We start from the raw sequence: 16,456 nt of genomic DNA on the forward strand, positions 1-16,456 counted from the left end.
AAGTGGAATGGTTGTGAAAAACATACCAGTGAAAGATTATCAAAAATAACTTGTTTAATTCAAAGGTTACACAGTAAAGACTTTAATGAGAACTTGAATACAAGATATTTCCGTCCAGGGACACAGGGTGATAAACTGATCATTGCAAGCATTTGACTTCACTCAAGGTCCATCTAGAAAAATATATATAGTGAGGACAAAATTTAAATGAAACTGAATTCTATCCCACACAGGACACATGAAAAAACACCCATACTATGCACATCATTTAGAGTAAATACTTTATTAACATTCACCATTCTCCATCAGCAAAATGCTAAATAATCCAATTAAAACTCTACACACACAAAAATTAAAGACTTTAACAGAAAACAAAGTCATCGTGGTTGTGGAATCATAAAGTAAGTCGTGCCAGCTGTAGCATGAAAGGGTTACTGTAAGTATTTGTGTGTCGACAAGACCCTTGCCTCATAAACGAAACACTAATAAACACATAAAAAGGCATCACCGTAATCACCAATCCTATCTTTTGAGCTACATTAGTTAGCAGTGAGGTCCCCCCTTTTTTTTCTTTACATGAGGTGATATAACAAAAGCATGGAATACTGAACGGTTGCTAGGCTACTGGAACAAAAAGGTTCTAGAAGATTCTAAACATTCTATTCCTTCATTGGCTTGGCATAATAAACCTGTCTCTTTACTTCAAGGCCGTAAACCTAGATATATATATTTTTTTACATAGTAAAAGTTAAAAAGGGTTAAAATACTGGTGATCCAAGCACTTGCTTCCACTAGCCAAACGTTGCCCAGACCACACTGCTTCACAGAAACCCATAGTACTTCTTTCTCCATCACCAGTCTATACTGTAGCATCTGCTTAGCTTTCACATCATCTAAAGCCATGGTTCTCAACTGGATTTCCTTAAGCATTCACCTTCCCTGTCAAGTCAAGACTCGATGTAACCGAAAACACTGCATTCCCTTTTCCAAGTTCTTAATACACAGGTCTGTGGGTCTCACAAAACACACTTCAGGGTCTTCACCTGCTAGTTGAATACTCTTAAACAAAGTGACCTTCCTTCCTTCCCGCACAATGTTTTAGACAATAAACTTCTCAATGAGATGTCTGGGGAATGTAAGAATAAGACAAGCAGCCCGTCTTTCTCACTTTATTATTTCAGCACCACTGGAAAATTGATGAACAAGGAAAAGCAGTTGTGCCATACTGCTTTTCACCTGTCCTAGAGTTAACAAGTAGAAGGCAAAAAAAGTACTTTAGCCAAATAAAAACAATAGCCAAAAAATAAAATAACTACCATCACAAACAAGTCTGAGCTCCTTCAACAGGTTGTTCCAGCAATCCATTGATCTCGGTGGGTTGTCACAGCCCCTTTACCCTTATATCTATTCTGATCTACCGTCCCCTCAGCCCAAGAAAGAAGAACAGGTGGGGACACTGATGAGGGTATCAGACAGGATGTCTGCAAACCATCTGGCACCTTATTTATTTACACAAAAATGTTGGTCAAAATTCTCACTGCAGTCGTACCTTAAAGAATTTTCACCGTACGTACGATCGTACATGTGCAATACCTCAAGTACTCTCTTAACTGTACATGCACTGTACCTTCAAAACCCTATGACATCACTGTCTCCTCCTTTACTCTATGAGGTCCCATCTCAGATCAGGACCAAAATACGCAGTGATTTTTAACCACTTGTACCCTCTATAGTTGGTAAACGCAAACAAATACTTAGTTGACCAAGGTCGGGTCTGTACTTGGTCTGCTCTTTTTTCTCTCTACACCTTAATCTCTTCGCCGACAACAGCCGATCTAAAAGCTCACAACGTGTCGTTGCGAGCTTGTAGATCGGCTATTTTTGGCGAACGCTCCCCGCAAAATAGGGATGCTAGAGTTCAAGTGGTTTTAAGCTGCACTGTGTTTTAGAGTTAACCATATTCTGTGTTGGTGATGCTGACCTGGGCATGCATGCAGCGCTCAAGGCAAGCATGAGGGCTTCTGATCAAGGGTATCAACAAAAAAAATATTATTTGGCCAAGTTTGATCCTCTCAGGCCAACATACTGTCACCTTCCCCCCAAAATCCCTGCCAAGAAGACCAAAGGCTAGAGAAGCAGTAGTGTTAAGCACAACTTCACGCCCTTCTTCCATGATCTGAGTCTGTTGCCATTTATTCATTACAAAATACCATTACCTTTCCCCAAAGCCATATAAAACATCTAATAGACTATCAGTCAGTTCAATAGAAAGAGAAAAACCTTCATAATCAGGATACTTAAGTTTGTTCCTTCATGAGATGTTAATACCAAGAGAGTAGGTAGATAACTTCAGTGATAGTGTGCTTGTGTGTGATGACAACATATTCCTCAATTGTTGTGCAGCACTAAGTCCAGGTGCATTTGATTTGCGGAACAACTTGGGCGGTAGTGAGGCGACTGAGCCCTGCCTACACAGGACACTAGGTAAGGCAAGTCAATTGCCTCTACCGACACCCAGGCTAGAAAGAATAGGAAATGCTACTGCTCTCTAGTTCTCACAGATGTTCCATATACTTCATTTTTCTAAAATAAAATAAGAATCTTGCCCTCTTTATCGCTACAATGTTCCCTTTCTGTCTCGGCTACAGATTCACAGTTCATCCTTGGTTAGTTTACAAAGGTTGTGGTGTTGTGAAACACTTCAATACATCCACCACTGTGCACGTTAATATTCACAACAAGCATACTTCCCAAATGAGCACCAGTTCAAACTGTGGGGAGACTTTGAATGCACCCCTGAATCAAACATGGCACATTACATGTGTTAAACGGGGGGGGGAAAAGGAAAATAATCCTGCAGAAACATCGCCGATAAATCTCCCAGTCATAAAAAGGTAGCAGTCCCTTTCTATCGACCTTAATTGTGACTGCCCTGATTGGTTGATGACCACCCTGCAGGCAGGGGCATGTCCAGTCAGTGTTTCCACGAGCAAGGGACGAATGAAGGCTCGACAACACATCCCACATGGATAGAACACAGAATCTTCAGCCATTCCGTTCCAGAACCCCACGTAAGAACGTGGACTTACCAGGCTGCCATTCCATCCAGAACGATCCACATGTGGTGAAAAGAACCTCGGACTGGGATTCAGAGGGTGTTGTCTGCGGCTCAAAATATTATGCGATGTCATGTTTTGATGAAGTGTTACTGACTCCAACACATGGGATGACGAAATGATGTCCTGCATTTCTCTCCTTCCTTTGTCCATATAAAGGCTTTCCTCCCAGTTTGTGCCAGGGTACCGGGAGGCAGGTGGAGGATCATACAAGAAGAAGGGTGGCAGGGCTCTACAGTAGGATAGGGGGTTGGAGGAGGGTTGTGGGACAGGGGCTGGAGCGTCCACTACCCATCCGTCTATATGCAAGTATAGCATGCCTGTCAGTCCTTCCGTCTGTCTGTCTGTAGTCCAACCATGTAACCCCATCCAGCTGTGTTGTTCCATCCCACTTCACTTCCTCCCTGAAACAGTTGAACGACAATCAAAAGGTTGCTCAAGGTTGTCAAAACAACAGCCAATTACAAACAATGAAAATAACACTCAGAACATCCTGGTTTCAAAAGCACAGACTAACCTCAACACTTCAAAAGCAGCTTTTTAGCCACTTCAGCTGAAATGTGTTCGTTGTTACCGCCTAATACTATTAAACCGTGAGTGGTCCCTTAAAATACGGAATCGTTCCGTATTTGGAAACTAAAAGACTGATTTAACTGATACAGAACGCACTTTGTTCCATATTTTGAGGTTGGGGAATCAATATGAATGACAGGGCGATTTATTTGAGAAATTACGGTAATTCTGCTGTCTTGCTCCCACTCTACTCTCCCCCTCTCGTTGCTGTGTGACTGTCAGTGAAATGTGCAGTGCGAGTCTGGGTCTGGACTCTGGTGTCTGGAAATGGCCTCAGCTCATTGAGAGTAGCTCATTGGCTCATTTACTCATGACATGACCAATTGTTGAGAATTAGCGCCTTTTTTGTTGTTGCTAAGATACGGTCTCTGCCCCCCACACCCTCCCTCCATTCGAACCACAACAAACCTGCAAAAATGACAATGCGACAGTACTACCCGGCTCAGAACATAAGTTGGATATCTAAAGAAAAAACTGTTTACTGTCGTATGCCAATATGACTAAACTAGTACTGGGTAACCAGAAGAGTGGGCATGCTTTGGAAAATGGTGAGAAATAAGGTAAAATATACATGACTTGAAGGTAACAGGATAGGTGGGCACCAAGGAAGAGTGGGCAGTGTTAATGATAATGATGTACCGTGCATGTTCACATCATGTATACTTTACATTACTTAATACAATTTTTCAAATATTGTATTTTGTAACATTTTGGACTAAATAACCAATTGTACATCGAGGTGCCCAGATGTCCCTAGTGCCCACCTATCCTGTACCCGATTTGAACATGCTTGTAGAACAGTTCACATTTAAGGCCTAATTTCAACAATCGCTATAAAACCTGTGGATGTCATTATGGCATAAACAATAAGTTGAAGGGCACCTTTTGGAGGTTCAAATCATGTATACTAGTCTACTTGAAATTATTTCATACCATTTTCCAAAGCATACTTTTATTATTTACTTTTTCACATTTAGCAAACAACTGCCAATGTCAAACTGCAAAACATACATACACAATACATATCTTGTGTATGGCTGAAGCATTGCATTTCATTTCCTTGAGATTATGGCATGAATAGAACTTGTTACAACCATGTTACAGTAAGTGTGATGTAGTAGCCTAATGCAGGTGTAAGACCTGTTGTGTTTGTATTGTGTTACTTATAGGTATAACTGTGCCAAAATGCCTAGTTTTCTATGCATCTTTCTATGCAAATCTTTTCGCAATAGGTGTCCCTTATTTTAATCTCTGGGAGTTGGCAACCGTAGGATGATGTGAGGAGGAACAGTGTAAAAGAGAACAATAATATTGTGTATTGCAGTCAGTGTGCATTAAAGGTGTAAGTAATCTTCAATACCAGACTCAGCCACTAGGGGGAAGGAGAGAGTTAACAATAAACAAGAAAGGATTGGACAGCATAATCAAAGGTAGCAAGAGAGTAGATATATGAATATGAATAAATAATAAATAGTAGTATCGAAGACAAAAGTTTAAACTTCTATATTTGGTCTTCGATACTATACTATACCACATCACTGGGCTAATTAACTTATGTATCTCTATCTCACTCCTTCATTGAACAAGGTAAGGCTAGTAGCAAAACAAAATGGTGCCATGTATAAACAGATTAGCTTTGCTAACGCTTTGCATGTTCTCATCTCAGTGGTCTTCTGTATTTTATGCAGTGTAAAAGCAGTCAAGTATGTCTGCCTTGTTAGGGAGACGCTATCTGTGCTTTTTTTTCCTCCTCCAGAGACGTGATGGACAGAGGAGGAATGTAAGCGCTTAGACAGAAAAACCCTTTGAAGTTTACACACTCTGGACACGCTCCATTAGAAACAGGTGTGTGTGTGTAAGAAAGAGAGAGGGGGAGAGAGAGTGTGTGTGTATGATCTGTCACCTGTTCAGTTGATAAGGATGCCAGTAGGACGACCCTCCTCCTCTTTGATGTTTTTCAAGTTGTTCTCTGCCTCATCCACAGTGCTACACACACACACACACACACACACACACACACGTCAATTTACATCTTCAGAAACTGAAATATTATAAATCATGTTATACCATGGCCATGGAGAATCCTCAATTCTGATGCCAGAGGGTGTGCATTATTTTCAGATAACTGCAGTGCTGCAGTCTCATCACTATTCTACGTGAATATGCACAATAAACACTTGACTGTATTAATGTTACAGTAGCTATTTCAACATCAGCTACTATTACAATGAAAACTATAGATTTTAATATAACCTTCAACATTTTCTGAGGTTATACTGGTCTTTTAAAAAAAAAACTTGCTCTGATGAAGGCCTTGCGCCGAAACGTGTCCGATTAAAAATGGTAAACCTGAGACCTGTCTTGCACGTTTATTTTGGAATGCTGCTTTTTCCACTTTAATTGTCAAGGATTCTTTTTGGGTACACTGGTCATGTTATGGTGAGTGAGAGTGTGAGAGAGTGAGAGAGTGAGAGAGAGAGTGTGAGTGAGAGAGAGAGAGAGAGTGTGAGTGAATGAGAGAGAGAGTGTGTGAGTGAGAGAGAGAGAGTGAGAGAGTGAGAGAGTGAGAGAGTGAGTGAGTGAGTGAGTGAGTGTGTGAGTGTGTGAGTGTGTGTGTGTGTGTGTGTGTGTGTGTGTGTCTTACGTTAGGAAGTCCCTGACGTCCTCCATAGTCAGTTCTCCGGTGGAGTCGAGGGTGATGTCAGCACAGCTGAGAGGGGAGTCCAGTGGGGTGTCCAGGCCGGGGGAGGACAACGCACTCTGAGGATCTTCTGTTAGCCCTGAGAGGGGAGCAGAGCTTTAACCAACGTCACCCTGCTGTCCCCATTGTGGGAATGTAATCATACTGTTTGTGAAATTTTGCGACAAGTTTCCAATAAGTTTCCATGGCGTTGTGAGCTTGGAGATCAGCAATTTGTGAACATTTTGGAATACGGCTTAAGTGGTTGAAGTTCAAAGGTCAAAGCTTTCAGAGGTGGTGAAGTGCATAGTTTTTGATTTGAAGGTTGTTTTTTTAATTGGGTCCTCTGATGGAACCAGTTTAAATCTGGCTCTATTTAACAGATCAATGACAGGGGGTGTCATTGATCTCGCAGCAGATATTTAGCTCTTATGCCATACTTTCCACACTTCTCTGTAAGACCAGAATATCTACCGTGTGAATATGGTCAATGCAGGTTGGATCCTTGCGTGATATCAAAAACATTTGCAAAGGATAGAAAGCTGACTAAAAGACGACCTTTACTTTCAGTGTGTAAAATGTACCAATTTCTGCAATCGAACACAAAGAAAATGCTTGAAATTGATCAATTGTAAGTGTCAACTTCAGTTGTTTTTCTCTTGCCGGCGTGCACACAGTTGTTCTGGAGCGACTAAGAGGGGTGACAGGCCCACCAGCATGTAAACAAAACCCTACTCCAGCCAGTCTCCATGGCAACTCGCATTTCCTGCCAGGGAATGGAACGCCGGGCCCCAATTGGCAACTGGGGGGCATTCTGAATGGTTACCATAGAGACCAGAGCAGACCCCCCTTCGAGACCTACTCAGGGTCTGAAGGGGTTTGGAGAAGAGTAACACAGAGAGAGGGATGAGAAGAAGAATAGCAAGCAGAGAACAGGGAGGTAAACAATAGCAAGGGGAGAGAAAGAGTGGCTAGCCACAGAGAAAGTAAGAGAAATAAAGAGTGATGACAGAAGCAAAATACGGTGTGTGTGTGTGTGTGTGTGTGTGTGTGTGTGTGTGTGTGTGTGTGTGTGTGTGTGTGTGTGTGGGGGTGTGTGTGTGTGTGGGTGTGTGTTTTAACATACCCTCAGCCAGGCTTTTGTGGGTTCCGTTGGCCTGGCGCTGAGCTGTCATGCCATCGCTAAGGAAAACACAAACTAATGTCACGATGTGAGCACATGACAATTATGTCATCACAACCGTTAAACTCACAATAAAGCCTTGACTGTAAAAATCTTAACTAGCGTCTAGAGTTTTCCTTCTCCAAAATAAGTATAAATAATTAAGAGTGTGTGTGTGTGTGTGTGTGTGTGTACTACTGTACCTGGTGAGTGTGTGTTCTAAGGGTCGATCCAGCTGAACAGAACACAGTGGCTCAGTGAGGACCTTGGCTGACAGCGAGAACCTCTCATACTCGGAGGGGGAGATCAGGTAGAAACCTGGACATGATAATAGACAGACAGCAGTTAGACAGACTACTACCGTATGTTGAAACGTATAATACAGACGTGCATTTCAATTGTGCGAGAATGCCATGAATGTTGAATGACCCTTGAATCACCCTGAAGCCTTATGGTCAAACCGCTTCTCTGTTCCACACATGAAGAACATACCAGAAAAGCCAGTGTAATCGAGCTCTAAGGATGTAAATGTACAGCTGCCTTGAGAACCTGGAGCAAACAAAGGTGTGGAAACCAGTGTTGATTTCGTCGACTAAAACTATGACGAAAAATGTTCGTCGACTACCTTTTTTTCACTGGAGAAAACTATATAAAAACTAAACTATGATGACTAAAACTAAGACTAAATATACTGACAATTTCGTCAACAAATAAAAGGTAGACTAAAATGTTGAGGACTCAGTGGAGAAGAGATCTAAAAGACAATTAATTTTATGTTTGGTTGCGCTTGGGTGTTGCGCTCTGAAAATAGCCGATCTACAAGCTCACAACACGTCGCGCTGCGACGTGTTGTGAGCTTGTAGATCGTCTATTTTCAGCACGCAAACAAGTGTAAAATCAGCCATTACGACGCCATCAAGGCACCGCCAAAATACATTTTAGTCGACTAAATCAACTGTAAATTTTGTCGACTAAATATCATAAGATTTTAGTCGACTAAATTTACAGTTGCTAGAAACTAGACAAAAACTAAAACATTGCAGATCTTTTTCAAAAGACTATGACTAAAACTAAATCAAAATGTGCTGTGAAAATCAACACTGGTGGAAACTCTAAATATCACTATCAAAGGAATCTTCAAACTGCCATCAGTCTGTCTACAGCCATTGACGAAGTGAGTGAAGGAAAAGCTGCAAGATGAGTGTAAGAGTGGAATATTTGAGTTGGTATGCTTATAACTGAGAGGAAGTGTGCCAGATATTTAGAGTGAGAATGTATCCAAAAGAGTGAGTTAGGGAGATTTTCCAATGAGAGAGTTACTTCAGTCAGTCAGTGTTTGAGTGCACATGAGTGTGAGTCAGAATCAGAATCAACTGTCGCAAATTTGTTTTTGTGCAAGCGCCATCATTTTGTGTTATTTTCAAGGAGAGGGGAGAGTGAAATATGATGGTGGTCAGTATTACACATTTGAATGAATGAGTAAGTGTGTTTCATAGAATACTAGGAGTTTTAATTCCTCACCCTGTCCATTCTTGGTGAAGACACAGGACGCAATGCCACTGATGTCCTCTTTACGAATGCAGTCGTAGCGCACCTGAAGACACAGGAAACACAGGGTCACATGTCAAGAGTAGCAAAGAAAAGTACATTTCACAAGACCATACATACAGCCGATAGAACAGAGATGATAAATTACCGTCTCTCCCATCATGTGAACGTATTATTATTTATCTTGGGCTTCCCCTCACAAGAGCTCACAATTCCTTTGTCACATTATTATAATTTAATTGATTTAAGCTCCAACTCCTTGTCCGGAAATGTATTTTAATTAATTGGATCAAAGACAACCCTCCTACTGTTACACTTTGGTATAAAGAGATTTTTAGTGTTCTCCCCCATGAGAGAATAGGTGCAGTACTTCTAGACAATGAAAGATATTTCCTAAAGCTCTGGGTTCCCTTTCAAACTATGTCCCCTCTGAGATCCCCCGGCTCATTCTGAAAGTCAGTGCCCCTTTGATTAGAAAACTTCTTCTAAGTAGAATGATTCTGAATGTGGCTGACGGCACATTGAATATGGTTACTCATTCAGTAGCATTATCGGAGCGCTTATACCGCCTTCAAGATATCCAAGTGCTTTTTTCTGCAGGTGTTTCCCCCCCTGTGGTATGTGTTAATGTGGCATGGCTTGTATGGCTGGCTTTGTTATGCTTGTACGTTATACAGAACAAACTATTGATGGTGATGAAATGGGAGGCTTCTTCTAACTTTTGTTTATCTTTCTATTCCATTGTTTCTTTCTCCTCTCATTATTTTTTTCCTTTTACATTTAATGGTTTTGTTCTTTGGGGTGGATTCTCATTCATTTATTTTGGTAAAATGTGTTGCTTTGTGGAAATCAATAAAATATTTAATAAAAAACATTATTTCTGGGACCACAAAGAACACATTTATTTTTGGACAGGATTTGTTCCAATATGCTCCATCATTTTGTCCAGAATGCATTTACCATCTACAGTATTTACTGTAGGTATGGAAATAACAGTCAAACTCTGATCAAAACAGGCATTCTATTATATTCTCTAGTTTTATTCACTTCATGAAGATTAAAACGTTTTACTAGTTACTTTGTAGATTTTGATTATTATTATGAAACATGCATTCAGTCCTATATAGATTTAGGCCATTTGACAGAGTATATCTACTCTGTATCAGTATTGATACTTTTACTTAAGTAAAACATGCGAGTACTTCTTCCATCACTGGTTGTGGGTAATCACACACACAGAGATGTCCATCTGGTTCACAGTCGGCTCTTTCTATCCTCTCGTCATTTCTTTTTAACAGCTGAACAGCTCTGTTTTCCTCACGTCACCCTCTCTTTCTCTCCTCTCAGTTCCTTCTTTTGTCTTTCCAACACAGCTGGAGAACTCCTTCCCATCACCATTTCTCTGCATTATCTTTTTACTACTTAATGACTCTCCTTTTCATGTTTACGTGTTCTCTCTCTCTTCTTCTTCTCACTCATCCTCTCTTTCTCGCGCCATCCAAGTCGTTTCATGGTTTTGTGGGCAGAAAATCCTTCCAGACAGCATTAAGAGATGTACAAACACATTCTGACCACAGTGAAATGTGAGAATAACCTAGTGAAGAATGTAGCCTCTCAAACAAACACAAGTGCCCGATCCCGATTTTGGGACAAGAGTCCTAGTCCACCGATTACCGATGTTCTGAACGACTAGAGGTTCGGGCCGCGTACCTGCGTCGCACTGCCGATCCGACCAATATGTCTGAGTCATAGTGTCTGGCTTTGTCAGAGTACCCGTTGTAGCCGTCTGTCTGTCTCTCTTTTGTGCCCATATATGGAGATATGTATCTGTCAGTCCTTGTCCCTTTTATGCCCATATATGGAGATCCTTGATGTCATCAGTATATGCCCATATATGGGCATGCCCTCTTTTGCGCCCATATATGGAGTTGACTCGTGGTTTGTTCATGGTTATGATGTCATAGTGACGTGGCTTGCTTATGTTGTCACAGTGACGTGGCCATGGTTTGTTTATGGCTGAGTAAGAATGACGTCAGAGGTCCGCCCGCCCTCCCATTAGCCAATTTTAATATAAGATATACGCATTGTCAAAATAAATTCATATACAAATATTATTCCAAATTTTTGGGCGGTGAAACCGCCCCTATATGTGAGGTTTGGACATCGACCACCCATTGCACCCCCCCAACCCTGCGCTGTGATTGGCCACCAGTGTACCCCCCTAACCCTGCACCGTGATTGGCCAATCACAGTCTATTCAGGACTGTGATTGGCTAGTGAAACATGACACATGTGCATAGCCCTATAAATAGGACTATGCACAAAAAACACAATTATGTTTTTTTTTAAGTTAGGGGTGTACAATGGTTGGTCCACAATATTACTTTTCTTTAAGTGAACTTCCATCACTGTGATGACCACTGTGACCACACCGCCCACTTCACACTGGGTGTGATTTTTTAAATACATTCATCAAATCAAAGTTTTTCAATTTAATTGAAAAACTTTGATTTGATGAAGGTTTTAATTTTTTTATTTTATTTTGGGCTACAATGACTTATTTTTGGCTATAATGAAAAGATTACTTTGGGCTATAATGACAAAAAAGTCAAACAATGGTCCATATATTGGTCTGGCTCTAACACACACATACTGAACATGTACATATATGCACACTGTCTTACCTGTGGTCGGAGGGCAGGTATGTTGAAGAGGTGCATGTCTCCCAGGTTGGTGAGACAGACCAGTGTGTGTTCGCTGTAGTCCTCCTGGGCTGTAGAACTCAACACCACCAGGGCTACCTTTCTCACCCGACAGCCCTCGTGGGCCGTCAGCTTAAACTTGGTCTTGGCGCTGACCTTAGGAAGGGAGAACACCTGGGGGGGGGGGGGGGGGGGCGAGACCCAATTGAATTATATGCATCTTTTACTGGCTTTACTGGAGTGTATGTGCTGTTGCTGTCGAGCAGAAACCTTGTACCGCATATCCAAAACATGTTACTTTTCAGGAAATGGAAAAAGGAACCTGTGTTCCAATTGATCCAATGTAGTTATGATTTAAACCCACAGACTTAACCATTTTCACTATCAAAAATGTGTGATATGGAGATACAAGGTTTCTGCCTGACAGCAACAATGTATTTTTAGCTTGGGTAGCCCGAGCAGGAACAAATCCCAAATTCTGAATGCTTATAAAAAATACAAACGCACACATATACACGCAGCACATAATATATATTTATACACACATTTCTGAAATATTTATTATATTTATAATTTGTTCTCCTCCTTTACCTTGAGCTGTTCCTCTGAAGCAATGAGTACTGAGTGTGCGTTGGTCATGTCGGGTGCTGTGGCCAGGTCCTGTGCTGCTTCGTAGGGGTCCGGTAGCGGTTTCCCCCGGCCGTCCAGCACGCATATCGACACCACCGGCGCCCGGTGCATCAGCTGGATCTCTTTACCGAGCACCGCCTCTGCGCACGCACTGCCCTCGCCAGCAACGCCTCGGTCACACAAACGCCCGCCGCCCACACCAGGTACCTCCAGAGCATAGGCGTACACGCTGCCCGAGTTGGTGCCCGCCCACAGCGTGGGGCCGTGATGCGTACCTGGAGAGCAGACAATGAGGCAGAAAACAAATATTAATTAACCACTTAAACCCTCTATATTTGGATGTGAATTACTTGGTGCACTCTTTTTCCCTCTACACCAAATGTCTTTGCCATAATAAATCTACAAGCTCACAACGTGTCACAATGTAGATCTTCTATTTTTGGCTGATACTGCCTCAAGAATATGGATGCTGGGGTTCAAGTGGTTAAACCAAACTATGTTTTCTCACAAAAGTTCGAACATTCAACCAAGAACAATTATTTATTTAAATGTTTTATTCCAAATGAATGGACTATGACCCAAGCATGTGTAAGTATGTTAGCGCACCGTCTCGTAGGAAGGTGTCGGCGAAGCAGAGACATCGGACCACCCCAGACAGTGAGTCGTCAGCTGACCGGGGCTCAATCCTACGCTGTACCGGTGCCACCTCCTCCTGCTCTGCTGCTAGCGCAGCATTGGCCTCCTGAACCTACAGACAAATACACACACACACACACACACACACACATACCGTATGTATACATCACACAACACGACAGTGCAGCGTTTCATTCCACACATCCAATGGGCAGTGATCAGCAGCAGAACAGGGTGTGTGTGTGTGTGTGTGTGTGTGTGTGTGTGTGTGTGTGTGTGTGTGTGTGTGTGTGTGTGTGTGTGTGTGTGTTACCTTGCTGGTGGGGGTGGTGATGGGGCGCTTCTTGCCAGACACCCTGCTCTTGCGGATCCGCCTGAAACTCTGTCGTAAAGACTTCTTCAGAGACTTGACTCTGGATAGTGGGCCCTCCATAGCCAAAGAGTCATTAGGATGCAGGGTACACCTGAGAGGACAGTCAGACAGACAGAGAGAGAGAGAGAGAGAGAGAGAGAGAGAGGCAGTGTAACAAAGTGACATTAGAATGCAGGGTACACCTGAGAGGACAGTCAGACAGACAGAGAGAGAGAGGCAGTGTGACAGAGTGACATTAGGATGAACGATACACCTGAGAAGACAGATAGATAGACAGACAGACAGACAGACAGACAGACAGACAGACAGACAGACACCCAAAATAAGGATGCACCCTATCAAGAGCTGTGACTAGAAAACAAAAGAGAAAGAAATGAGTGCAACCCATGACAAAGACAAATACTAAATACAGAGACTACAATGCCCTATAATTCTGAAAGAACAGTCAAATCAATTTGGTTATATATAATGACCAAATTATAACCAAAGGTAAAAAATGCTGCAATTAACTATTTCCATAGTTATCTAGTAGAGTGTGTTCATTTAACATGGCAGCACCCTATCAAGCTCATGCCCTCTTCCTGTCTGCTCTGGTGAACACAATGTTTGCCCTGGTGCCCCCTCCGGCACCGCTCTGGTACCCACCTGGCGAGCACAGCGTTGCGTCTGTGGTAGTCGAACAGCCCAAAGCCGTGACTCGTCCCAAAGGCCAACAGGTTCCATTCGGCGTGCAGCGTCACTGCGGTTACCGAGGCCGGCGGTAGGCACTGCACAAGCACTAAAGGCTGGAAGCCTGGAGGGAAGGGGGCGGGCTTAAGGCGCGGCTCCAGCCTATCGTGGCCCTTCCAGGTGAAACCTTCCCTGTCCTGGAGCAGGTCCATCACAGCCACGTCCACCATGTGTTCCGAACGCTCGTCACTCAAACCCATCACCATCACCTGGACAGAGAGACGGGTTTACACAGTCTGAACAGTGAAGTCCTCCGAGTTCATTTGTTCATATCGCTGGTGATCATTTCACATCCTTGGAATTATGACGGTGCGTTCACACCGGACTAAAGTCAATTATTATCACGGCGCAATTACATACAAAGTCAATGCAAAGATGCAAATTTGGTGACGCAAAGGACGTGATAGGAAGTAAATTTTGTCTGAATTAGCTAATTTGCACAAGTTGAAATATTCAACTAGGATCCATCTAACTTTGACAAATTCTTGCTTCATTAATCTCACACCTCAGATTTGGTTCCCTGCTGATCCAATACAGAGTAAAAGTGACTTAAATACCCCTAGGCCTCGCTCCCCTTCAGTTGGTACTGACCTACAGTATGACCCAACGTCGCACCAAGTCGCGTTGTTGCATTGATTTTGTATGTCGCACCACTCGAACAAATATTTTATCTTTCGGTGGAACGCACCTTAACACATTGAATGCCAATCGCGTAGATCTACGCGAACCTATTTAAAGCCGCAGCGTGCCAATCGCGTAGATCTACGCGAACCGGCGGTTCGCGTAGATCCCGCCCCCAGGTGCACTTTCGGAATTTTTTGATCCATTTCCGGTTCCGGTTTGAAGACCGGAAACAGAATTATTTGGGATCCGGTTTTGCCGATCACGTCGGCCCTCGTTCTGCAGACGAAACTGAAACTCAATTCTCTTCCTGTAGTTTTTTCTCCTCGCATATCACTGTTTAACGTAATCCGCTCTAACTACAACCATGGAGCTCCGTTTGACATGTGGTTTTCACTGGTAGATTCAGTGAGATCTCGCGGATGTAAACAGACAGTGCACAGCTCAATCTTAAGGATTTTAACAAGATCTATGGCGACGTGAAAAAAACAAAAAAACAACAATAACACGTTGGCACTGGTGAGTACATTATGAGATTAACGTCTGGCATGGAATGTGTTAAGAGAGATGATGTGTGTGTGTGTGTGTGTGTGTGTGTGTGTGTGTGTGTGTGTGTGTGTGTGTGTGTGTGTGTGTGTGTGTGTGTGTGTGTGTGTGTGTGTGTGTCTGTGTGTGTGTGTACTGCAAGTTACATATACTGTACAGTATGTACTGTACCTGTCCAGCAGTCCCTGCCACCACCAGCTTGCTGCTGTATTTACACATGCAAATCTTCTGGATGCCGAGCCTGGGGTCATCACTGTAGGGGTCAAAACATCCCACCTACACGCACACACAAAATAGTTGGGTTTTAACTCATTAGGACAGTAAAACAACCACAGACCGTTTTAATTGCACTCAGTCACAATATGCAGCCCAATGTCCTGGAGACAGTATGCTACAACTTAGAATACAAACACATTCTGGACGGAGGGTGGAATGTCAGAGCGACCTCCTGGAACCCTTCCACAGAACAGTCTCCATTTCCAAATCTTCTACACAGTGGTTCTCAAAGTGTGTGTGTGTGGGGGGGGGGGGGTTCCAAATGGACTCTCATACAGGTAGGTCTGTAACTCTGAGAGTGTGCACATTTCCATTTGTACACTCTCAGAGTTATGGGGGACCTTGAAAGTAAAAGGTTTGAGAACGAGAATTCCTGGACAATCCCTTCTTCTACCACCACCACACACAAACATAAGAAAAACAACATGCATGTCCATAGACACTAAATCACACACAGTAGGAATTCCAACGGTATCCTCTCTCATGAGAGAGTTGTGTCTTGGCAAAACAAGGAGTAGGAGAGGTGGTTCTCTCACACACACACACACACACACACACACACACACACACACACACACACACACACACACACACACACACACACACACACACACACACACACACACACACACACACACACACACACACACAGAGTGAGGGATCTGGTTTTCATTACTGAGGAAAACAGGGAAAGGCTCTTCATCCCATATGAGGGCTACATTCCAGAGCATGCAGCTCTGTTACCATGGGTTACAGGACAGGAGAGAAAGGTAGAGGACAATGCAGAAGAGGAGCGGGTCGGACAGTGAAGAAGTACAAGAATGGGGTGAAAAGGAAGAGAATGATAGATGAAGATATTGTAAA

General features: G+C 42.9%; 1 protein-coding gene across 1 annotated transcript in view; it reads right to left on the reverse strand.

Moving 5' to 3' along the window:
• Positions 1-264: 264 nt before the first annotated feature.
• The window catches only part of llgl1 (LLGL scribble cell polarity complex component 1), a 54,413-nt gene continuing 38,221 nt past the window's right edge, over positions 265-16,456 (reverse strand). The window contains exons 13-24 of the mRNA XM_080448467.1: positions 15,488-15,592; positions 14,066-14,358; positions 13,361-13,511; positions 13,018-13,159; positions 12,373-12,686; positions 11,764-11,955; positions 9,053-9,125; positions 7,735-7,849; positions 7,496-7,551; positions 6,334-6,469; positions 5,593-5,675; positions 265-3,520 (exon numbers count right to left, since the gene is read on the reverse strand). Coding sequence (XP_080304593.1) covers positions 5,597-5,675; positions 6,334-6,469; positions 7,496-7,551; positions 7,735-7,849; positions 9,053-9,125; positions 11,764-11,955; positions 12,373-12,686; positions 13,018-13,159; positions 13,361-13,511; positions 14,066-14,358; positions 15,488-15,592 — 1,656 coding nt within the window. The 3' untranslated portion in view covers positions 265-3,520; positions 5,593-5,596. The remainder of the gene's footprint in view (positions 3,521-5,592; positions 5,676-6,333; positions 6,470-7,495; positions 7,552-7,734; positions 7,850-9,052; positions 9,126-11,763; positions 11,956-12,372; positions 12,687-13,017; positions 13,160-13,360; positions 13,512-14,065; positions 14,359-15,487; positions 15,593-16,456) is intronic.

This window comes from Gymnoscopelus braueri (assembly GCF_963280865.1).
Source record: "Gymnoscopelus braueri genome assembly, chromosome: 13".
NCBI lineage: Eukaryota > Metazoa > Chordata > Actinopteri > Myctophiformes > Myctophidae > Gymnoscopelus > Gymnoscopelus braueri.